Source organism: Camelina sativa, chromosome 9 (genome assembly GCF_030686135.1).
Source record: "Camelina sativa cultivar CO46 ecotype springtype chromosome 9, ASM3068613v1".
Classification (NCBI taxonomy): domain Eukaryota; kingdom Viridiplantae; phylum Streptophyta; class Magnoliopsida; order Brassicales; family Brassicaceae; genus Camelina; species Camelina sativa.
Genome location: NC_141888.1, coordinates 37,203,197 through 37,226,966, shown reverse-complemented (window position 1 = coordinate 37,226,966; position 23,770 = coordinate 37,203,197). Strand labels below are relative to the sequence as shown.

Below are 23,770 nucleotides of genomic sequence, written 5' to 3'. Positions count from 1 at the left end.
CACGTTCATCAAGTAAGGTGACCAACGACTGCCATTGTGCATCATTTAAGCCGCTAAAACCGATGCGATCAGAGGTGGTGAGTGCAGTGTTAGCTGATGCTGGAGTCACAACCATCTGATTGACACGAGCCACCGGTGCAGAGCGGTTACTTGCAGGAGAAGGAAGAAGACCTTGTTGAGAAGAATCCCCCAGTTTTGGTTTCGAACGATCCCCCCACCAAGCAGGATAACCGATCTTTCAAAAGCATTGTTCCGCCATGTGACCAGTTCGACCGCAGGTAGAGCACACCATGGATTTGTTACAATGATCACCACCCTGTTTGAAACGAGGTTGTGATTGAACCACGAAGCTAACACCATCGGAGCGCTCGTCAAGGATGCGACTTGTGGCTTTAGCCTCTTCATCTTGAGAAACAGCGTTGTAAGCCTCATCAAGCGTGGGCAAAGGAACACGCGATAGCAACGCTGATTTGACCGAGCCAAAGGACGCTTCATCAAGACCCATAAGGAATTGATGTAACTTGTCTTCTTCACGTTCTTTCAGAACCTCGGTCATGGTTTTGGCCTGCTGATAATCATTGAGCGACGACCACAATTTCGTAAGCTTACCGTAGTAGGCTTCAATCGCCAAACCCTTTTGACGACATGTAGCGAGCTCCGTCTTGAGACGCTGAACCCGTTGGCCGCTTTTGATAGAGTAACGAACACGTATATGTTCCCACAGATCAACAGCGGCTTCACAATGAGCAAGATTAGAACGCAAGGCCGGATCGACCGTAAGCTTGATCCAAGAGATAACCAGTGCATTGTTAGCACACCAGTCTTCGTAATCAGCTGAAGCTTCACCGGGATTGGGAATCTTGCCATCAACAAACCCAAATTTCTTGCGAGCACGAAGAGCTAAACGAATGCTGTTGGCCCATTCATCATAGTTGGGACCACGTAAGGCCGGTTGAGAGATCACACAACCCGGATTATCGCCGGAAGACAAGTCGTATGGGGAGATGGTTCTCCGTGTTGTGTCAGATCTAGGCTGAGCCTGATTGGTCGCATCGGTGTTTTCAGACATCATAAGAGAATCTTATCTTGTGAAAGAAAAAAAACGATAAAGACTAGGTCAAGAAAAAGAATTGGGAAGGTAGAAAGAAGAAGGATCGAACAACGCCTTTTTGTATATGGCTATTGCTCTGATACCATGTCAAAAAACAATAAGTGTGAAGGGTTTTCTGTGTGATTTCCACTTGAGGCTGAACCTCTATTTATACATTCGAGAGATTAACCTAATGTATCCTAGCTATTTAATGGTAAGAATATGCAGTTGCCTTTATAAACATAGGCTAATTACAAGTATTGATTTGATGAGATACGATTGATACTAATGTATCATTAGCATATCTCATTAAATGCCAAAACATTTTAATTGTGGAATTCGATAACAGAAAATGAATAAGCATGACCACATATGATTTCACATCGAAGGAAACCAGACGCAAACGCTAAACTCTCGAACTGCGATAGAGATCTCTCTTTACCACCCGAGCACTGCGTTAACATCAACAAATCCATCCCCAACACAGTGTTACAGGAAAAATCATTACGCTTTGGTTCCATTGGTGTAATCATCTCTACGATGATCACTTTCCCTTTTTCTGGTAGACTCTTCCAACAATTTTTCAGAATCTTTATACAATGCTCGTCCGGCCAATCATGTAGTATCCACTGTCAATCGTTGTAACCATTTTATTTCGAAAGATATAAAATCAATTCATCAATACAAAATATATTTGTAAACTTACTTTCATAAAGATGGCATCTCCCTTTGGAACTTCTATAAACATGTCTCCGGAGACATGCTCGACTCCTATATCATTAGTATAATTAAACAATACAAAAGGTCATCAGGTACTAAGGTTTAGGAGGTACATATATTAGTTAAATAAGACTAGCACACACCAAAGACCAAACATAATAGAGTAGTTTTGTACCTGGATAAAAAGGAGCATGAGTTAAAACCTTAGCTAAGTCGAAATTAACACCCTTGATATGAGGATACTTCGAAGTGATTATACCCAATATGGTGCCAACTCCTCCTCCTACATCCACTAAAGTGTTAACATCTTCAAATCCTCTGTAAAACTCTAGAACTTTGTTCATGACCAAAGTGGACGATTCCACCATTGCCCGGCTAAACAGCTCAGCGAATTGTCCATCCGAATTAATGTATTCGAAAATTTTCATGCCGTGGGCAGAGCTGAATGCATCTTTTCCTTCTAGTATCACATCCTTGAGATTGGTCCTATGAAAATATTTTATGTAAAAAAAAATCTTTAAGTACTTTGTCAATTACTACGATAAGTTCATGTATTAGTGTACGTAAATTGGTTTGATTAGTTGGTTTATAACTGGTTTAATGTTATTAACGATCAACAACTGAATTTAATTTTTGAATAGTAGAAGTCTAGAAGAGGCACTTACCAAGTCTTCAAAATGACTTGGCTATGGAGTAAAAAGAACAAAGACGAGAATGAACCAGCGGAGCCGTCACTATCTTTCAAGAAAAACTTGCAAATCGGTTCGGCTGCATATACCCTCTCGATCTTTCCGGTTTGACCATTTTCTTTCCTTTCAACCATACCGCACTTCAAAATGGAGTGGCTGGCGAGTAACCGCAGCATCCGGTCCAGCAACATGGGCGCCTCCGGGTTAGTGGGTTTGATTGGGAGACTAACTGCTATCTCAGACGGTGAGAGCCATGTGCCGGTTCTTGCAGCAGCGATTGTGTCGATGACGCCAAGCTCCAAGGCGGCTTTGAGAACCATGGGGAAAGCCACAGTGTTGACGATACTCTCGGCTTGCAAGCTCACCATTTTCTCGTCCACTTCTTGTTCTTCTTGCAAGCTCTCAGCCATTTGTTCTTGTTAGTTGTTATTGTTGATAATCATACATAAATAGCTACATAGATAAACAAAGGTTTGAGTTACACTTGATACTTGGTGCCATGCAGTAAGACGCGTGTAGTCTAATGAAGACGCATCGACCCTCTTATTCTTTCACCCAAAAAAAGAAGAAGCTAAAGTAGTCAGTAAAGGAACCGGAGTTTATCGATTGTCTAGTACGTATATCGGTTTGTTAAGAGAGTATGGACTATGGTGACGTAATATGGTCTACTCGCTCGGGGGATCAAAACAATATATAATTATTGTATGACATGATTGATCATTAAAAAGAAATATATCAGGTGATTTAAGAGGATCCGGTGGTCCACCAAAACCACGTGAATCATGCATATGATTTAGGATATTACTTTTTTACTCCATTCGGGAAATCATATTACGGAACCACCAACTAATGATATTGTTGTTTTCTAAATTTTAACCAAAAAGAAGAAAAAGAAAAGAAAAAATGATTGATCGTACTTTGGAGTATAAATATTCATCGATTGCTCTGTATATCGGACATCGTTGTTATATGGTATATATATATATATATGGAACAAAGACCATTTTCGTGCTAAACAAGAAGAAAACGTAAGTGAAAGAGAAATAGATGAAAAATAAAAACAAATATTTCCGGCCGGCCGTGAGAAAACTACGAATACTGTAACCGACTAACCGGATTTAGGTTAATTGATTGAAAACGTTGTAATCTTTCAGTTATTGGAAATTTGAAATAATCTTCCAATTAACACCAATACCTTGCATACATTATACATATATGCTCTCTCGGCCGCGTTTAATAGATCTCTTTGCAACGTACCCTTTAAAAATACGGCATATAAAAAAACTTGATAAAAATCGTTTAGGTAATTAACAGGAGCGCCCCCACGTGAATCAGGCTATCACTTTACGGAACCACCAGAGCTTTTTCCTTTTACTATATGCCATTTGGATTTGGTGTGTCAAAATATTTTGGTCTTTTATTTTTGGTTAAAAATTGAATTTTTGATCATTTGTCTTTGTCATGTCATATGATAAAGTAGCAGCTGAAGATCTAAATAATAGTTTGTTTAATTAATACTCCATCGTATCGTATCTGAGCAGCGGTCATACAAATAGTTGTATATACATAAAGTTGGCAAGGGAGAAACACTCAAAACACATTATTATTTAATAAACATTTTATTGTTTTTAGCCAAACAGTCAAATGTCCTAAGTTTGATAAAATCTGTAAACGGTAAACCTGATTATTCATTTTAATGAGGTGAAAAAAAAAAACTTCCTGTCTCAGATTAAGTATTAGATATAAGCCAGACTAAGCCAGAAGGCAATTATGCGGCTTAAACACATCGTCATACAAGACGGGGTCCGTGTTTTGTTCCTCATCATCGTCGTCAGAGAAGGTAATCTTCTTACCGCAGAACAAACCCATCACCTTCATAGGAACCTCCTCCTGTTTCTTCAGATTCTGTTTGGTCTTCATTATTCCTTGTCCAAGTTTCTGTTTCTTCTGATTCGGTTTGGTCATCATTATTCCTCGTCGAAGGTTGTCGTCGTAACTGGAATATATCAAAAAAAAACCCCTAGTGTTCATCTCTCCACATTCACCCAATGGGATAGCTCTTGATAACAAAACACAAAAGGCAAAATAGTTAAATCCCTTACCAAAGCTTCTTTGCAAGGTTGTACCTAATAATTAACAAAGATAATAGTAATCTTCTGGTAATGACATTTCAAAAGAAATCTTTATATGGAAAAATCATATTACTTGGGTCCGACAGGGTATGGAGGAGCTATCTCAGCCACGTCAACAAAAATGTTCATGTATCCCAAATATTTCTTCTTTTGCAGCAGCGCCTACCGCATAAAAAAATGTTAAATCAGAAATCCTACTTTCAAATATACACTACTTCTACTTCATCGCAAGTATGCACTACTCTCACCTTCTCTGCTTCGTTAGAAGAAGCAAACTCAACATAGCCACAGCCCAAATGCTCGCCCATGTTGTCTACCATAATTCGAACATGAACAATTTCTCCAACATGTCTGAAGTAACTGATGCTGTAAAAATGGAGGGTAAAAGAATATGAGTCATTAGAAACTTGCTCCAAACAGAGAAGAGGAAATTAAAAAAAAAAAAAAAAAAAGTGCTACTTACATAGTTGGTATTATCTGAGAGTCGTAAGGGAGATTGGCAAGAAATAGTGTCTTTTTCCTTGCAGCAACTTCCTGAATTTAACACCCAAAAATGTGTTAGCACGACTCTAAGAATACAAGGACGACTTAAAAAGTGCAATAACAACAAAAAAAGTAGCCTCATCCCCAGAATAAGTCATCTTTCGATTTTGTGGTGGCCCAAAAAAAAAAACCTGTTCTACGCGTTTCTTCTTAGCCTGACATACTTAGAAGATAGTCAAAACAGGTACGGTACCTCAAGAAAATTGGGAGTTTCATCAAGTCCTTTCACTGCCTCATCTTCTCCCATCAGAAGGCTTTCTTGTCGAAGGTAGTCTTCGTACCTGGGAATATCAAAAACCTTGGTGATCACTCTATGTATCCCAAAAACTTCACCCAATGAACAAACTCCAGGTGCAGATAGTTAAATCCCTTACCAAACCTTGTGATCTAGGCAACACCTAATTAACAAAACAAAAAGCGTTAAGTCTTCTGTAGTGGCATCAAAGCTCCAGCAATAAGTTACAACCAGTGTTACAGAAACAAATCAATTTACTTGGGTGGACTGAGTGGAACTGTCTTAGCCGCCTCAAGAAACATCTTGCGCCCGTGCAGATATTCACCGTTCTTTACCAGCGCCTACAGTATAAAAGATTTAATCAGCAATCGTACTTTCAGATGACCACTTGTATATATGTTTCATCACCAAGTATACACTACTTTTCAACTGACTACTAAAATGTTATTTTCATCAGTTCTACAGAACGACACTCTCCCACCTTCTCGTATAAACTACTTTTCAACTGACTACTACTAAAATGCTTTTCTCATCATAACTACTACAGAACGACACTCTCACCTTCTCTACTTCGGTAGCAGAAGCGAACTCAACAAAGCCCCAGGGCCTAGGCTCCTGCCCCTGGCAGTTTACAATAAGTCGAACATGAATAACTTCTCCAACAACTTTGAAGAAATTGATGCTGTCAATACGGAGGATTAATTATTATTATTAGTCATGAAAAACTTGCTCCGAGAACGAAAGTGGAAATTTAAGATGCTACTTACATGTCTGATATCTTAATGGTTTTAGAGAGGTTGGAAATAAAGAGCGTTTTAGTTATGGCAGCTTCCTGAATATAACAGCCAATTGAGTTAGCAAGACTCTTTAGGAGAGAAGGACTTTTAAAAAATTGCAGAAAAGCAAAAAAGATCCATCCTAGGAAGGACATTATTTAGAAGATAAGAAGGACAGGTACCTCAACAAAAGCAGGAGTTTGATAATGTCCCTTCATCAACAAAATCTTGTGATCATGCAAATATTCACCATTCTTAAGTTCCAGAGCCTACAGCACAAAAGATTAAAACAGGTATTGTACTTTCAAATAACTAGTTATGTATACATTTTCATAATAAATAAGTAAAGAGACTACTTTTCGAACGATTTGAATACTTTCTTTTCATCATTACTACAAAACAAAACAAAACAAAACTACTCTCACCGTGTTTGCACTGAGAGCAGAAGCAAACTCAACAAAGCCATAGCCCACATTCTTACCCTCGCCGTTTACAACAAGTCGAACACTAACAAGTCCTCCAACATCACTAAAGAAATTTCGGCTGCGAAAGTGGAGGTTAAAATATCAGTGAAGGAAAACTTGCTCCAGAGAACGAAAAGTGGAAATGTAAGGTGCGGCTTACATGTGTGATATTTTAGTGTGGGGAGAGAGATTGGCAATAACGAGTAATTCCTGGATTTAACAGTCAAGTGTTAGCACGACTCAAAGGAGAGAAGGACTTACTTAAATTGCATGACCAAAAAAAAAAAAAGAAGCCTCATCTGAAGCAGATAATAAGAACAGGGCACCTCAACAACAAAATCAGAAGGTGTCTCATCTTCTTCATCTTCTTTTTCTTTTTCTAGTTGAAGGGAGTCTACGTTCCTGATATATCGAAAACCTTAGTGGTGATCACTCCATGTATACCAAAAAAGTACACCTAATGAGCTCTTCTTGATAACAAACTCAAGATGCAAAGAGTTAGATCCCTTACCAAACCTTGTGATCTAGGCAAAACCTAACTAACAGAAAAAATAAAAGCGTTAGTCTTCTGTAGTGGCATCAAAACTCTAGCTATAAGTTAGAACGAGTGTTACAGAAACAAATCTCCGTAACATGGAAGAATCAATTTACTTGGGTGGATGGTATGTAGATGTCTCAACCACTCCAATAAAAATCTTGCAACTGTGCAAATATTCACCGTTCTTCGTTTCCAGTGCCTAGCGTATAAAAGATTGATTTAATACGCAATAAGGGTTAATTTCAAATTGAATAGTTGAATAATTGATTCATCATTACTAAAAAAAAAACTAGTCTCTCACCTTGTTTGCTTCATCAGAAGCAAACTCAACAAAGGCAGAGTGCGCATGTTCACCCTGGTCGTTTACACAAAGTCGAACATGAACAACTTGTCCAACATCTTTGAAGAAATCGATGCTGTAAAAAGTGGAGGGTAAAATATCAGTCATTGAAAAACTTGCTCCGAGAAGGAGAGTGGAAGTTTAAGGTGATCTGCTTACATATGTGATATGTTTGTTTGCCTAGAGAGACCGGCGACAAAGAGCGTCTTTTGTGTTACGGGAACGGCCTGAATATAACAGCCAAGTGAGTTAGCAAAGAGAAAAATTAAAGAAAGGACTCAAAAGTTGCATAACAAATCGACTAAGTTGTGTTATTAAATGTCTGAGCCTGACATATTCTGAAGATAGTAAAGAACAGGATGCTTAATTGTACAATTATGTGCAGAATATTTAACAAACCTTCTGTTGTCTCCTGTTAAGAGTAGCTATTCGAACAACACAGTGTAAAACAAAATTGTAGTAAAAGAAAGAACAAGAGGAATCCGACCAATCTTAGGTTTACCTTCAGTTTGGATGTTTCCTTATGTTTCTTAAGAATCGGTTTGGTCTCCAAATCATCTTCAGGCTTTCGCTTACCTAAGAAAAGAGCAGCAAAAAACTAAAGTTAAAACCAACAAGCCAAGTAAGTGATCAGCAGAGTATAAAACATTATTAGATAAGAAGAGCTCAGAGCCATGCAAAACAAACCAACTTTGGCGGACGATTTCTTGCTGGAACTGGCCATGGAGAAGATGAAAACGGCGACGGCTTACTTTCCCAGCAAGGTTTGAGAGCACCAATAATAAATAATCTACTTCGGGCTGGGCTTTTATTGGTTTGTCGGTCTATGTGCACCATAACTTTTTTGGGTTATATAAATAATCCCACAGAATTTTATTCATATACTTTGATCAAAAACATCCTCTTCGTTTCCTCTTTAACTCCCCAGATTTCACATACACTACAATCAAAGCTGTCCAAGAAACCGCATTTTCTCTCAGGCATTTCACCAAACACCTTACGTGCACTTAAAAATAATCCTTACGCGCACCATAGATAAAACCAACAAAACTTGTAGCCACAACATCTTTATCAAACACAATTCTCAGGACCAACATATGAACCGTTGAACCAGCACGAACCTGTCCATTGTTAGAACAAACCTTCATAACTAATGGAAAAGTATACTCATCAGGTCGAGTTAAACCTGTTCTCATCATATTCATACACACAAGAAACGAAATCCAAAGCTCCAAGGCGTTTTTGAGAAGCATTGAGTTCGCAATATACTCTCTCACACTCTGCTTGCAAGCTCATGTTTATGGTTCATCCGTTCATCCGTTCATGTAATGATGAGAACATTGATTGAGTTCGTAACTTGTTGTTCTTTCTTTGGTTAGAGCCGGTTTAGGGGAACAGGTTAATGGTTTGCCATTGTTTTAATTTTATTCATTGCTGGTAAATCTCATGGGTGGGCCGTGGCCCGTGGGTAAGCTTGTTGGATACAAATCCACCATGTGAAACACATGGCTCAAGTCCAAGGCCAGTTGGCCTACATTCAGTATACATTGTTTCAAGTGAGTTTTTAACTTAGGATAACCATGTCCATATTCACTTTTCAATATCTATGCTGATTTAATAGTATTGCAAATATGTAATCAACGTAACTCAATGTTTGAAAAATCCGGACCGTTCCGGTCAGACAGCTGTTAAACCCGCGATCCAAACAGTAACTACAAACCTAATGCAAACACACACTTTCATAAAAGCAAAAGGACCCAAGCCAGCACCATAAAACATTATATTACATGCAATAAAAACCATCACCGAACAAAAAAAAAAAAAAAAAACTCCTCTTACGTAACTTATTCATTTTACATATGTGAAGAGTAGAAGAATTGTAGCCCCCATAATTTCTCGCACCAAACCAGTGAATATTGTATTATTTTGGTAAATTTCAATTATCTTATTTGTGGAGTTCGATAACAGAATATGAATAGGCAAGGCAAATGATGTCACATCGAACAAAACCTGACGCAAATGCTAAACTCTCGAACTGTGAAAGAGATCTCTCTTTCCCACCTGAGCATTGTGTTAACATCAACAAGTCCATCGCAAACACAGCGTTCGAGGAAAAGTCACCACTCCTTGGTTCTGTTGGTGTAATCATCTCTACGATTATCACTTTCCCTTTTTCTGGTAGACTCTTCCAACAATTTTTCAAAATCTTTATACAAAGCTCGTCCTTCCAATCATGTAGTATCCACTGTCAATCATTGTAACCATTTTAGTTCGAATAAATGATTTTCTTAGATAATAACATTAAAGATATAAATTTATATATCAAGCTTTCTAGCAAAATAAATAAATCTAAAGTTTATCTCTTCAATATATTTGTAAACTTACTTTCATAAAGATTGCATCTCCCTTTGGAACTTCTATAAACATGTCTCCGGAGACATGCTCGACTCCTATATCATTAGTATAATTAAACAATACAAAAGGTTTAATTAAGAGGTGTAGTTACTAAAAACTAGCAGTTCAATATAAATCTGATCAAATGTATATATTAAGAAGTTGTTTAACAAAGAATAGTATTAAATAGTGTGTACCTGGATAAAAGGGAGCGTGAGTTAAAACCTGAGCTAAGTCGAAATTAACACCTTTAATATGAGGATACTTGGAAGTGACAAGACCTAAAATGGTGCCATTTCCTCCACCAACATCCACCAAAGTGTTAACATCTTCAAATCCTCTGTATACTTCTAGAACCTTCTTCATGATCATGGTTGAAGGTTCCGACATGGCACGATTAAACATCTCAGCGAACTGTTCATCGGAATTAATGTATTCAAAAATTCTCATGCCGTGAGCAGAGCTGAATGCATCGCTTCCTTCTAGTATCACATCTTTAAGATTTGTCCTGTTAAGACAAAAATCTTCAATTATTCATTTATGATACATATAGGTTTAAAGAGAACATTATTTTTTTGTACGTTGGTTATTGATAAACTGGTTTAATTAATGTAACTGACAACCAACTCGAATTGACTTACCAAGTCTTGAAAAACACTTGGCTATGGAACATTAAGAACAGTGACAAAAGAGAACCAGAGCCGTCACTATCTTTCAAGAAAAACTTGCAAACCGGTTCGGTTGCATATTCTCTCTTGGTCTTTCCGGTTCGACCATTTTCTCTGGCTTCAACCAGACGACACTTCAAGATCGAGTGGCTGACGAGTAATCGTAGCATCCGGTCCAGCAACACCGGCGCCTCCGGGTTGGTAGGTTTGGTTGGGAGACTAGCCACTATCTCAGATGGTGATAGCCATGCGCCGTTGCCTGCAGCAGAGATTGTGTCGATGACACCAAGCTCCAAGGCTGCTTTGAGAACCATAGGGAAGGCCACGGTGTTCACGATGCTCTCCGCTTGCAAACTCACCATTTTCTCGTCTTCTTCTTTGGTTAAAACCGGTTTAGGGTAAGTGGTTAAGGGATCTTGAAAGTGGTTGGTCATTTCTTGTCGTTGGTTAGAGGGATTTATTACGAAAGAGAGTTTAAAGTTCAAGAGTGTGTGGTTTCAACATTCATAATTAGTGACATTTTTATAAGGAAACAATGTGAAGCCAAGTGGCCAGCCAAGTGGACGCAAGGGCTTTCCATTTGATTGCCAAATCAATACACAAGAGGACTATGACAATTGTATTTTATTTTTCGTCGAGATTCACGAAATAATTAAAAGTTTCGTGATCATGGATTGTGGGGACACTGGTTTCAACTTTAAAGTATTATATTTGTTATACGAAAATACATGTTTTATGGTTTTCACACATGCAAATGAAAAAATAAGACTTATTACCAAATCCAACCCTTTTTTACTACTGTTATTTTAAAAATCTATGATATTGATATACACATAGAAAGCACATTTTTCTTTCGATCAAACATGGTTATAAAATATATACATGTACCTATATCAAATTCATGATTATAAAAGTGTATATACATAGAAAGCATGAAACGCATAGTACTTATTTTAAAAAAACCTAATAAACGACATGGTATTGATTAGCTTTTACAACTAAGAAAACAAAACAAACAAATCTAAACAATGTTATTTTCATATTTTGTCTGAAGTTGCAAAAATATGCATGGTATTTATATAAGATTGGAGCTATATGTTAGTCAAGAAAATCACGTATTCATTGATATAAAAGTTTGCAGAAAAATTGGAGTACGTAAGCAATATTAGTCTTTTTCATCAAACCGCCAAAGGTGTATTTTCTTACCATAACATGCAAAAGATCACAAGTGTGTGTGAGTGTGAATTTTCTCGGACTCTCTATCACCTACGGCTACACCACAATTTAAAACATTGTATAAATAAAATATTTTTTGTGGTATTAACAGGAGCCATTGGGTCCACGAAACCACGTGAATCAGGCTATCACTTTATGGAACCACCAAAGCTAAATTATATTGTTCCTTTACTTGGTGTCAAATGGACGAGTACATATTTTTTGTAGTTTTTTTTCTTCTTCTAATCATTCTGATTAAACATACATTTGATTCTTTATCGATTGTTCATATATTGCGATCATTTGTCATGTGATTTCAGTTTAAAATTGCAACGAATCTGTCATAATATATTTAAGTACATCATATCTTAGCAACGTCATACAAAATCTCAAGATTTAGTTGGATATAATGTGGAAAAGGAGAAAAACTCTTAACTTAACACAGTATTAAAATCGAAAGTAACATTTTGAAGCCGTACAATGTTAATTGTTTAGTATGACCACAAGAAAAAGGAATTTAGTATGTAAAAATCTAGAAAATATTATATTCCATGATTAAAGGTATTCCTGTACTAAAAATTAGTATTAGTGATGTTATAATTGGGTGGATCTAAAACCAAAGGTTTTCTCTTTTCTTCGAGATAGGTTGCATAGTCGGACGAATGGTTGGACGACAAAATTGCTTTCAAAAGAGCGAAAAGATGTGATGATTAACTGATGTACTGAATTTTGTGATGTCTTGTTTTTGGTTACCAAAAACAATCACATTCAAACTTACAAGTACAGTGGCAAATTTCTGGTGGAGTACCAATGGTCAGTCAGGGGTATGCATTAGTTGGCCTTGAAGAAATTATGTTGTAGTAAGCAGTTCAGCGGGTTAGGTTTTAGGAACGTAGATAACTTTAATTCGGCTCTGTTGGCAAAACAATTATGGGGGCTGATTAAAGTTCTGGAAACATTGTTGCCAAGGTCTTTAAAAGTACGTACTATCAGAATTTGAATTCAATGGATCCGATTAAATAATGCTCTCCATTGTATGGTTGAAGGAGTTTTGTCTCAGCTCACTCTCTGGTAAATAATGGGCTTCTTAAAGAGTAGGTTCCGGAGAATCCATTTTTATATGGACGGATCCTTGGATTCTAGCTCAATCCCCAAGACTAGTCTTAAGTAAGAGTCCACTTAAGGACCCTTCTCTCCAAATGTTTCATCTAATTGACCGTCAGACGAATACATGACGTATGGATCAGCTTATTGAGAATTTTGACTTAGAGGATGTCGCCATGATAGCGGCTTTACTCTTAGGAAGTTGCCCAAAGGCAGATTTTCTAGGTTGGCATTTTACAAAAATATGGAAGTATATTGTTAAGTTCGGGTATCATATGACATGTATGGCAGCTCCTAGGCCTTTACAGGTTCTTGGGTGTGGTCCTAAGATTACCCCTCTTCTTTCCAGAATTTGGAAGGTCAAATGTCCACCAAAAATTTAACATTTTGTGTAGCAAGTTCTATCAGGTTGTATTTCAGTATCGGCAAATCTGCGATGGCGGGCATTGCTTGTGATATTCACTGTGCAAGGTGTGGTGCTAACGAGGAAACCATCAATCATGCCATTTTTGGTTGTCCACCTACTCGGCAGGTATGGGCTTTATCTCACGTACCGATGGGGATAATCTCATTTCTAACAAAGTCCGTGTATGCAAATATGGATCATTTTTTGGGACCTACGAATTATGCTTCACAGAATTTCAGCTTTTCCTTGCATTATGTGGTATATATGGAAAGCGAGAAATTCATGGGTTTTTGAGAATGAGGATGAGCAGCCTGATGAGGTTGTTTGAATAGCCGAGGGTGAAGCTGTTTTCATTGGTTTAGGGTCAGAATCTTCCTTTGAAAGAGGTAAGTGCATACCATGGCTGATCTAAGCTTGAGATTCTCTGTTTTGTTGTTCTATGAATTGTGTGATTGATTCTATTGAATGTTTGTGTGATTTCGTTTTTTTTGTGGCTTGGTTTCGCTTATGTGGATGCCTTGGTCGAGTGGGAGGCGATTGGAGACGGAGATCCAGAGACTATGTTCATATACATAATAAATCCACAAGAAATTCTGCAAACTCTTTCGAATCCAAAATGCTTTCCTGAATCAGGGAAGGATGTAACACGATATTGATCATATTCCATGCCATCTGCGTAGAAATCCATGGACACAACAACCTCTTCAGTGTCATTTTTGAGGCCATGCCAGTGAATACTTCCCTTCAAGCTAAAGGAATTTAAAAAATACTGACAGGACAAAGAGAAAGGAGAATGGACAGTTTTGAGACTCCACAACCCCGTCTCAGATGAATATATAAGAAAAGTCAAGTTCATACTTCTGTTTCTGTAGTAATCAAAGTCAAGCAGAACAACTTTGTAACCTAAAAAGACGTCATTCTCAGTTAGTATGGCAATTCCCAAGGGCCATGAATATTGCTTGAGATGAGCATGACAAGGTATTTCTACGCATTCCTTTGAAACTGGATTAGCCACGTATAAGGACCGGTTCTTGGTGGGGATAGTGACTTCACTGATCAAAATTAAACCAACGTCGATGTAATCCCACACTTTGTATAAGTCTCTCTGAGTCTCGAACTTGTCAGTAAGGAATGACGATATGTAAGAGCCAAGAGATCTTTTAAGTCCCGAAGTGTTGTTGCATCAGTAGTGAGCTATAACTTCTTTCCCATCATTCCGAGACATGAGCGACCATGGTGAAGTATGTTGTGAGTTTTGGTGAAGAGACCGGAATATTTCACGGAAATATGGAGGAGATCGACTATAGATTTCCACTGCTTGCAAACCAGTTGAGAAGTTGTGAAACTCTTCAGTTAGATCCTCTGTAAAGGAATTCATCTTCCTATTCCTCTGTTTCACTTGGATTAGGGTTTACTCTTTTATATACAAAAACAAATCATATTCTCTCGGAGCCACGATTTGAATCTTTTTTGGGTTAAGGCTAAACAAAATACAGTAAAACCTCTATAAATTAATAAGGTCGGGACCATGAAATTTTATTAATTTATAGAGGTTTTAATTTATCGTTAAATTAATAATTATTAATTTATGAAGAGATTTTTAATTTTCATAATTAAAAAAAAAATAAAAAATAAGATACTTTTGTTATCATTTATAATATTAAAGAATTTTCTTAATTTATAATCTTGGCTATCTTAATTGTTAAGTTTAGAGTTTAGGTAAAAATGATAAATGATAGAAGTTTAGAGTTTAGAAGAAATTGCTACTATTATTCATGGTAGTGATGAAGTCAAATAAGATATTGCGATAGTTTTAAAACCAAATACATCACATTTAGAATTCTCCATAATTTTTGGATGCGATTTGAGAAGACGGCAATGAAAAAGATTAGAGATGAGCTCCAATAAGAATGCAAATTCAAGAATATGGAAACAACAATAGAGTCATATTTCACTAGATCTTCTTAGATATATATATATATATATATATATATTAATAATACTTTGATTATTAATTTATGATATTGATGGGATCATATTTTACATAGGATTTCCGAAAAAAATTATTATCTTACTAATTTATCAAAATGTGTCATATTTTACACCGGCCTAACTCGGAACCGGAATAATTTATTAATTTATAGCGAGTATTAATTTAAAGAGTATTAATTTATAGAGGTTCTACCGTAAAGCCGTTAAATATTGGAATTTTTTTTTTTGGGATTTGTGATGGAGATCAACGGAGTAGGGTTTGAACAATATAGAGAAAAAAATGGAGAAATTCATAATATTTTATTCTACAAAAAACTCGTTTAAAACAATGGTTTTATAAAAAATAAAAATAAAAAATAAAATTTTAAACATGTTGGCCCGATAATTTATCTTCTAAGCAAATTTTATCAAAAAGTTCAATAATTTTGCTTATACAGGTGAAGACATTACTCCAAACACGTGAAGACATCACTCATATAGGTGAGGACATTACTCCATACAGGTGTAGACATTACTCATATAGGTGTAGACTACTGACGGACTACTGATTTTGGAGATGTATAGACAGACTTTGTTGAGACTTTTAGTTGTAACTAAACCAAACACACGGGTTCCTCCTGCATGTTTTTCTCCTATAAATACTTGAAAATCACTTAACCTAAAATATCATTCAAACTTCAAACCTAAAATATTTTGGTCAAAGAAGGTTGAGATCAATATCCTCCAGTATTCTGATCCAATTTCTGGTAATTTCTGTCTTTCTTTAACTAGCTCATTTTCTCTTTTAACAACATTGCTTTTTTGTATCATTAGATTTTTTTGCTCATATTTATTTTATTTATTTTTCATATTTATAATAAAATAAATTTAACCGATTTATTTGACACATAAAACTATATAAATATATATTTTAATTTTTTTGTGTGTTTTTCATATTTCTATTTGTTATAATAGTTTATTTTTCTTCACGATATTTGGTGTACGACATGCTAAGCATAAATCCACTAAATAATATTGCGGAAAGTATCTTTAATCAAGTTGTTACAGCTCCGCCTCAGCTATCGATTTCAGCAGAGTTTGATTCCACTAAATTAAGTTATTCCACATAGTAAATATTGATTATAAATCGAATCTTATCAATTCAATAATAACTAAAAAAACTAATATCTCTGACACCATGTAATAATTAAGATGTTCTTATATATTAGTTAATTTATAAATGTTATTTTGTCCATTTTCTTAGCATGAACTATTTATAACAAATTCATTTACTAATAGCCAACTCAGACCAACTCACACCATAAAAATACTGTAAATTAATAATTGTATAATTAAAAGTCTACGTACACTATCAATACCGTGAGTTAATGATTGTATAAGCATTGGTACCGACATGCTAATTAAGCATGATAAAATCAGATTAATCAAATAATTAAATTATGAAATTAATAGCGACATGCCAAGCATTATAAATTAATAATGAAATTTTTATTTATATATATAATTGTAAAATAATTGATATTAGTTATTTTTAATAAAATATTAAAGTTTTATATATATTTTATTGTATTTGCAAACAATTACAATGTCAGTTATTAAATAAATAGGTGTTGAATTTGAAAAAATTTATAAGTATATATATTTTATAAAGAATAACTGAATAAGTAAATTTATTAAATTTTAATATATTATTTAGTTTCAATTTTGAATAATTTTTATTTTAAGTTATAGTTTCAGACTAAAAGATTAGAATTAGGAACAAACATAAAACAAAATGCATAAAAAGCACGTAAAATGGCCCTTGAATTTTTTATTGGTGTGGGACTTGGGAGGGTACGTAGTGTTTTATAACCACTTTAGGAGTTATCTCGCTAAAGAAACTCGTGCTCAGTATCTCCAATAGTTGGTTATCTCGCCATAGTGTAATTGCAAATTGCCAGAGTGTTTTTAACTCTCAAACGTTTTTCTGGAGCTAATGACTTCTTTTCTCCAATAAGGTACATTATATATGCAGATATGAATATGGATGTTAACAATGTTACATTGTAATATGCTCGTATAATAATAGAATAGTTAAATTTTTACATCTTTTAAAACGATTTTTCAAGAATTTTTGAAACTTAACCGGTTTTAAATATAAATCTTATAGCTAATTCTAAGGACTTGTATACCTATGAATCCCTTCATTATTTGTAGCTTCGACAAAAAAAAGTTGTCTATAACCACTTAAGAGTTTGTTACTTTGTTTTTGTTGTCAAATAAGAGTTTGTTACACATATAAACGAAAATATGTTCAATATCTCCAACAGTTAATTACAATGAGGAGATAGGATACAATACGAGCCAACGGGACCCAAGTAATCCCAATTGGTCCAATAAGATTTAATTATCCGAAAGCTAACAAATAAGCAAATAAGTAAATAACCACCAAACGTGAAGCGTCCCCCTCCATAATAACTCCATGGACCATGCCTCCTCTCCCCTAACTCAGTTTCCAATTATTTAAAACTGAGACAAACCAAATAAAAATAAGATTATAAAGTCTTTTACTTGGTTTTCTAAGGCTTAAAATGTTTTGTTATCCTCAACAATTATCTTAACATAGACTAAATATCATATATATGTACAACAAGATTACCTAGTATTTTTACTTCAAGAAACCAAAACATGAGCCACATAAAACAAAACAAAAATCTTTTTCTTCTATGCAAATTGCCATCTAGTTTTCCTATATTTTCCTTCTCTCTTTTCTCTAATTCCCTATTTAATCTTACTCAAAATAATAATAATAATAATAATAATAATAATAATAATAAACATCTCTATATCACCACACAAAAATCCATAAAACAAAAAATTATAGCCATAGACAGTAATTATAAAATTTCTATATTTTTTTTTATTTTTTTTTCTGAAAATCTAGTCTTTTTAACAGTTTATTATACGTAGAACTATATATTTGTTATATTATTAATTTGTTATAGTTTGGGTTGTCGTATTTTCTATTTATTATTATAATTATTTTTCATATTTTTACAAGTAACACTATTTTCCTCCCTGTACTTAACATTATATAACTGACTAATGGAAATTAAGAAATCAATATTCATATTTTTAATTCAGAATGATGTGTGTTAGTAAATTTAAACATCTATATATTTCTACAAAATTAAGCAATATAATTTCAGATCCAATTATTTTTCAAAATAGGTGCATATTGAAATTTACTATTTACTAACATTAATTAATAAGAAGACATTAAAAACTGAAAACACTATTTAGCTACCATGAAGAACAAGAAAAAACATGTATAAACTATATTTTGCTTTTTCGTTTTTGTTATTTTTTGTATTGTAAATGGACAGTGGATGCTAACTACTTTAATTTGGGAAGCTCGCTGTGTATGCAAAACTAAGCCCTAAATTTCTCTAACTTTTCTTGATATTTTTGCTTTCAGTAATATCATCAATGGCTTTATCCAAAGAAACTATGTCGAAGTGCTCAGGACACATGAGTGCTTACAAATCCGCTTGTGAAGACCACCCATACCTCAAATCCTTTGATGCTTCGCTTCAGCAGAAAACCATCAAAGTGATAGACTCGCTTACCGCTGGACCCGATGATGGGTTGTTGTCCCAACACGCAGTACACAAGGAGGTCACCGACCACCTACTTCAAGTTAGCCAAGATGTAGCAAACTTCATTTTTGAAAGCAAAGACGATGTGTGGGAGAACAAAGCTCTAAGAGCTTTGGTCACTGCCTATTTTGAAAATACCATGAAGACGTTAGAGATCTTCGATAATGTAATGGAATGCGTGGTGAAAGCAAAAAGGGGCCAACTCTACATTCAAGAGGCCGTGGCACAGTTTGACAAAGAGTCGGCAGAAAAGGACGTTGGTGGAAAGAAGAAGAGGTATGAAAAAACCTTGAAGGATCTGAAGAGGTTTGAAGCCATAGGAGATCCTTTTGACGGCCAAGGGTTCAAAACTCAGTTTGAGTTGATCAAAGAGCAGCAGGAATCGCTTCTGAAGGAACTGTGTGTGGCTAAAGAAAAGCTTGATGAGGAACTGCGTGAGGCTAAAAAAAAGCTTGAAGAGGAACAACAAACGAGTCTAATTTGGAATGTGGTTTTCGGTGCTGCAATTGCGCTTGCTGCCATCGCATCAATAGCTGTAATGGCTGTAGCCGTAGGTGTGGCTGCGCCCTTTGTGGCTCTAGCAGTACCATTTCTTGCGTTGGGATGGGTAGGCGTCAACTTTTACATGGAGAAAAAGATGGAGGGTCAGAAGAAAAGGGAGGAAGATGTGAACAAACAAATTGGTGTAGCAAGTTTGGCGGATAAGGCAACGGAAACAAACAAAGAAGCGATGAAGTCCGTATCTGTACTAGTCCACGAGCTAAGAGTAAAGATCTCGGATATTTTGAAGTTAGTGACTGAAGCTGTTGAGGATGAAGAGGAAGAAGATGATGAGCTGGAAATGAAAGGTCACCTGCACCTTATCGGGGAGGAAGTAAGGAAATTAACAGAGAAAATCAAGCAGGTTGGTGAAACTGTGTCTACGCATAGCGAAATGATCATGGAGACGAGGCGTCACGTTCTCGAAAAGATCAACGGTTCTGGAAAATATCATGACGGTTAAACTATCGCGATATTTTGTTGTTCAAGAGTCAATTTCAATATTTCTATGTTTTAATAATTGGGTTTACAGCCCAGTACGTGTTTTATTTTACTTTTAAAAGTTGACCATCCGAGAGGATTATGGTTGATATGTACCTCTCTCTATGAGTTATATCATCAATCCAATTCAAATCCCGTGAAATGTATGTTTTCTATGGGGGAAAGTTACATCTTTATATGGTCCCCAATATATAATATATATTGATATATTATTCAATGGGTGCAAAATGTCCCCATTAGTATGTGCAGCAGCCTAATTGCATCCACTACACAACCGTTAAAAACGTAAGTAGTAACTAGCAAGTAGCTGCTACAACAACTGAGATGCAGGCGTAGGCAGCATATGTGACTTCTATCTCATAGATATGATGAGAATGTTAGCCCTATGTCGTTTTTGGTTTGGTAATGCCACGGCACATGACTTCGAGAGTCATGATGATATTAGGATGACTAACTAAATAGTCCACAAGGAACCATATACCAAACCCTTTGATCAAACAGATGAGATGATTATTAGGTTCCTCTGGTCGGAACTTTTTATTAATGGGAGAGAATTTGGGTTTCGAACAAGATAGCCAAAAAAGAAGAAACTATAAAAGAAAAAAGAAGATTCTGATGGATAGGGAGAAGAAGAAGAGAAATGTTCCTACTTCAAAAAAAAAAAAAAAACTCAAGACTTCTACAGTTCGTCCTTTGCAGCTGCTTCCTCGGTAGTCTTCTTTGGTTCCTCAGTCTTGGTAGACTCTTCCCCATGAGAAGTTGCCTTCTTCTCACTGTTCTTCTCAACGAATTTTATGAAGTCTTCCTTTGTCCTGTCTCCTTCGTACACTATAACGTTTCCGCTTGCTGATCTGAAGTAAATGGTCGGGAACCCTTTCACATCAAAGGTATCACTTGGGATATCATTTGCAGTTGCGTCCTGTACACACACACAAACGATTTAGTCACTCCAGTAAAACGAACTATAAAGTGATTGATTTACATGTAAACAATAAAAAGAGCTTACTAGCTTTGCTATGATCACACTTGGGTCGTTCTGGAATGACAAAGCCACTTCGTCCAAGATAGGAGCAAGTTTTTGGCAATGTCCACACCACGGTGCGTAGAATTCAATCAAAACTGATACATGAATTGATGTTTATCAGTCTTGGTTTTGCAAAAATATTGAAACGATTACTAGAGTTTTCAAAAATGTACTCACCATTCTTTCCAGACTTGAAAACTATGTCGTCAAGGCTCTCGGCTACAACAACCTTCACTGGTTCGTTGTTCTCAGCTGGAATAGGTTGAGATTTTTTGTGGGCGGCAACTTTTCCGTCCTGAAGAAAACATATTCTTTGGTTAAGTTATACTGATTCTATACGTACTTTTTTTTTTTTTTTACATAAAGCTAGTGTGATAGTCTGCAAAAGAGAATGAAACCTTGAAGTCCTTGATCCATGATTCAATCTGGTCAACCTCAACATTTGCTTTCAAATACTTCTTGCTATCAGGAGTTTGGATGATGATGAGGGGAACTTGGCTTTCTTCAAGTCCAAAGTACTGTGAAACAGATACATGCAAAAGAATTGTTTAGAGATGTGTTAACACTGACAGGAGAAAATGACTGCGGGGACAAAGTTCTATAGCAACCTGGAAAGCGCCTTGGCTGCTCTCAGCATCACCAACAAGGAAGGCAAGATCTTGACCTTTGTTGGATGTAGCAACTTCACGGTACTTTGATTTTAGAGATTCAGCTGTTGCTCCGGTGAAGTTAACGAACATCATTGCCTGAATTTCAAAATATTACTATCCATCAAAACCAGAATGTCATAGAAGACTGGAAACAAATGAAAGAAAAAAAAAAAAAAAACAGAACAGAACAAATGCTTTCAGTAAACTCATTTCGACATCAAAAGGATACCTCAACAATTATCAAGAGAATTATGATTCAGTTACCAAATTTAATTAATGCGTTCTGCTATCACAGCCTTTGCTACAGTTTACATTGTCTAAAAGCTCTAAACCTTCAAGCACATACTAATTACTAACCTAGCATTTTTAATGACTCTAAAATACTTGTCGAGTAAAAATGTAAGGCATAACTGAAATATCCATTTATGTAAATAAATTCACAAATGATACCTTAGTGGCAGGGCTTTCAAAGAATTTGGCAACATATGGGTGGTTGCTGGGATCACTGTCAAAGACGGTGACAAGTGGAATGCTCGATTCTTTGACGAATTTCTCTAGAGCTTCCCCATTGAAATCCTGAATTCATGATTCGTATATCAAATAAGTAATCTGTAACATTACTGCGTAAAACATGACTACTCAGTGATGTAATATGTAAAAAATGAAAAAAAAAAAGGTTCCTATGTACCTTGGAATCAACAAAGAGTTCATCAAAAGGCTTGAATAGTCTGACGACAGGTCCTTGCACAGAAGAATCTCCACGAGGAAGATGCTTGGCATCCAAAGTGTGTGCGAAATCATAGTCAGCACGCAATTTCTCAGCAAGGGCCATGAAAGAATCGAACTCCTCGCCGGACAATTTAGGGAACACTCCAACCTAAGACAACAGAGATAGACATTATAATGGTTGGTTGCAGAACTCGTGGACTGAAAATAAAATCAAGAAAAAGAGGCGGCACTTACAGCAACAACACTCTTATCACCAACAACCTCAGCTGCAACATCAGCTGACTTGATTTCAACAGAAGCAGGGCCACTTTGCTTCTTAACATAAGTGACAATACCGTCGGCTTCACGAGGTCCATTGTAATCTTGAATAGTTTTCCCACCATTTCTCAGAATCTTCATAGTGGGGAAACCCTGAATCTTGTATTCGTTAGCGATTCCTTTGTTAGCTTCCTGACTGGCATCAATCTTGGCAAGAGCTAGGGGAGGGTTATGACTGCTCAACTCTGATGCAGCCTTCTCATACTGTAAAGCAATCACACATATCACACCCATCTTAGTTTACCACACACAAATCATCAAGTAATTAAGTGATTAAAAAAGCAAGAAATTCTCACCTCAGGAGCAAGCTTCTGACAGTGACCACACCTGAAAACAAAGCAAAACACGTCACGTTACTCAAATGAAACGAAGATTATTAAAATCATAATAGCTTATATACGCATCAATATCCCAAATTATTAATCTAAACAAGTTTTGTAAACTAAAGACGAGAGAACACATTAAAGCCAACATAGACCCGAGTGAAACAAAACAACACACTTATCGTAAACTATCAGCTTCACCGTTTAAAATCAAACACTAGACAACAACAGAAGCAGAGCCCAAAAATAGACGAGGACAGAGATCGATCTCACGATTAAGATTGAAACAGAAAAGAGAAATAGAGAATATAATACCAAGGGGCGTAGAACTCGACGACGATGAAATCGTGCTTGTTGATGGTATCGGTGAAGTTAGAGTGATCGAGAGTCAAGACGAACTCCTTCGTCTGTTCGCTTCTGATAGACGAAGCGAACAAAGACAGCACAAGGATCGAAAACCACGCCAAACTCTTAATCGCCATTTTTAATCGTCTCTCTTCTTCTCTGTACGACGACGAAAGAATATTCTTTATGTTTTCTTCTTCTTGTCAGAGAGGATTTTGATTTATGCTCTGCTGCCTCCACTCACTGATTTATATTAGCGCTATGGATTATAGAAATTTACGAAATCTCTGGATGCTTAGTGGCCATATTTACACGTGGCGATTTTTTATTGGATATTGCCTTGTCATTGGTTTTTTTTTTTGGTTTTTCATTTAACTTTAGGCAAGTAAAATATTT

General features: G+C 36.0%; 4 protein-coding genes and 2 pseudogenes across 5 annotated transcripts; 1 reads left to right on the top strand and 5 right to left on the bottom strand.

The window, feature by feature from the left end:
• Positions 1 to 1,209: 1,209 nt before the first annotated feature.
• LOC104713420 (indole glucosinolate O-methyltransferase 4-like) lies at positions 1,210 to 3,205 on the bottom strand. The gene is made up of 4 exons (XM_010430529.2): positions 2,476 to 3,205; positions 1,986 to 2,296; positions 1,797 to 1,861; positions 1,210 to 1,719 (listed from the first exon to the last, which is right to left on the bottom strand). The coding sequence occupies exons 1-4, from the start codon at positions 2,907 to 2,909 to the stop codon at positions 1,417 to 1,419; spliced, it is 1,113 nt and encodes a 370-aa protein (XP_010428831.1). The 5' UTR covers positions 2,910 to 3,205; the 3' UTR covers positions 1,210 to 1,416.
• Positions 3,206 to 4,597: 1,392 nt separating this feature from the next.
• LOC104713421 (polyadenylate-binding protein, cytoplasmic and nuclear-like) lies at positions 4,598 to 8,866 on the bottom strand (annotated as a pseudogene). Its single transcript, XR_015566783.1, has 19 exons — positions 8,215 to 8,866; positions 8,030 to 8,103; positions 7,687 to 7,754; positions 7,489 to 7,603; positions 7,301 to 7,386; positions 7,161 to 7,188; positions 6,976 to 7,051; positions 6,810 to 6,859; positions 6,611 to 6,728; positions 6,368 to 6,454; positions 6,177 to 6,241; positions 5,971 to 6,091; positions 5,668 to 5,750; positions 5,549 to 5,572; positions 5,368 to 5,455; positions 5,095 to 5,165; positions 4,880 to 4,997; positions 4,705 to 4,793; positions 4,598 to 4,625 (listed from the first exon to the last, which is right to left on the bottom strand). The product of XR_015566783.1 is annotated as a polyadenylate-binding protein, cytoplasmic and nuclear-like (transcript).
• A 382-nt stretch (positions 8,867 to 9,248) lies between these two features.
• Positions 9,249 to 11,639, bottom strand: LOC104713422 (indole glucosinolate O-methyltransferase 1). The gene is made up of 4 exons (XM_010430530.3): positions 10,563 to 11,639; positions 10,119 to 10,429; positions 9,913 to 9,977; positions 9,249 to 9,772 (listed from the first exon to the last, which is right to left on the bottom strand). The coding sequence occupies exons 1-4, from the start codon at positions 11,021 to 11,023 to the stop codon at positions 9,473 to 9,475; spliced, it is 1,137 nt and encodes a 378-aa protein (XP_010428832.1). The 5' UTR covers positions 11,024 to 11,639; the 3' UTR covers positions 9,249 to 9,472.
• A 2,180-nt stretch (positions 11,640 to 13,819) lies between these two features.
• On the bottom strand, positions 13,820 to 15,162 carry LOC104715870 (putative F-box protein At3g28280 pseudogene; annotated as a pseudogene).
• A 687-nt stretch (positions 15,163 to 15,849) lies between these two features.
• LOC104713419 (UPF0496 protein At3g28270) lies at positions 15,850 to 20,127 on the top strand. Its single transcript, XM_010430528.3, has 2 exons — positions 15,850 to 16,052; positions 18,764 to 20,127. The coding sequence occupies exon 2, from the start codon at positions 18,775 to 18,777 to the stop codon at positions 19,945 to 19,947; it is 1,173 nt and encodes a 390-aa protein (XP_010428830.1). The 5' UTR covers positions 15,850 to 16,052; positions 18,764 to 18,774; the 3' UTR covers positions 19,948 to 20,127.
• Positions 20,128 to 20,492: 365 nt separating this feature from the next.
• On the bottom strand, positions 20,493 to 23,639 carry LOC104713418 (protein disulfide isomerase-like 1-2). Its single transcript, XM_010430527.3, has 10 exons — positions 23,345 to 23,639; positions 23,003 to 23,033; positions 22,623 to 22,910; positions 22,348 to 22,536; positions 22,110 to 22,235; positions 21,618 to 21,755; positions 21,408 to 21,527; positions 21,187 to 21,304; positions 20,992 to 21,104; positions 20,493 to 20,904 (listed from the first exon to the last, which is right to left on the bottom strand). The coding sequence occupies exons 1-10, from the start codon at positions 23,509 to 23,511 to the stop codon at positions 20,665 to 20,667; spliced, it is 1,530 nt and encodes a 509-aa protein (XP_010428829.2). The 5' UTR covers positions 23,512 to 23,639; the 3' UTR covers positions 20,493 to 20,664.
• Positions 23,640 to 23,770: the final 131 nt, after the last annotated feature.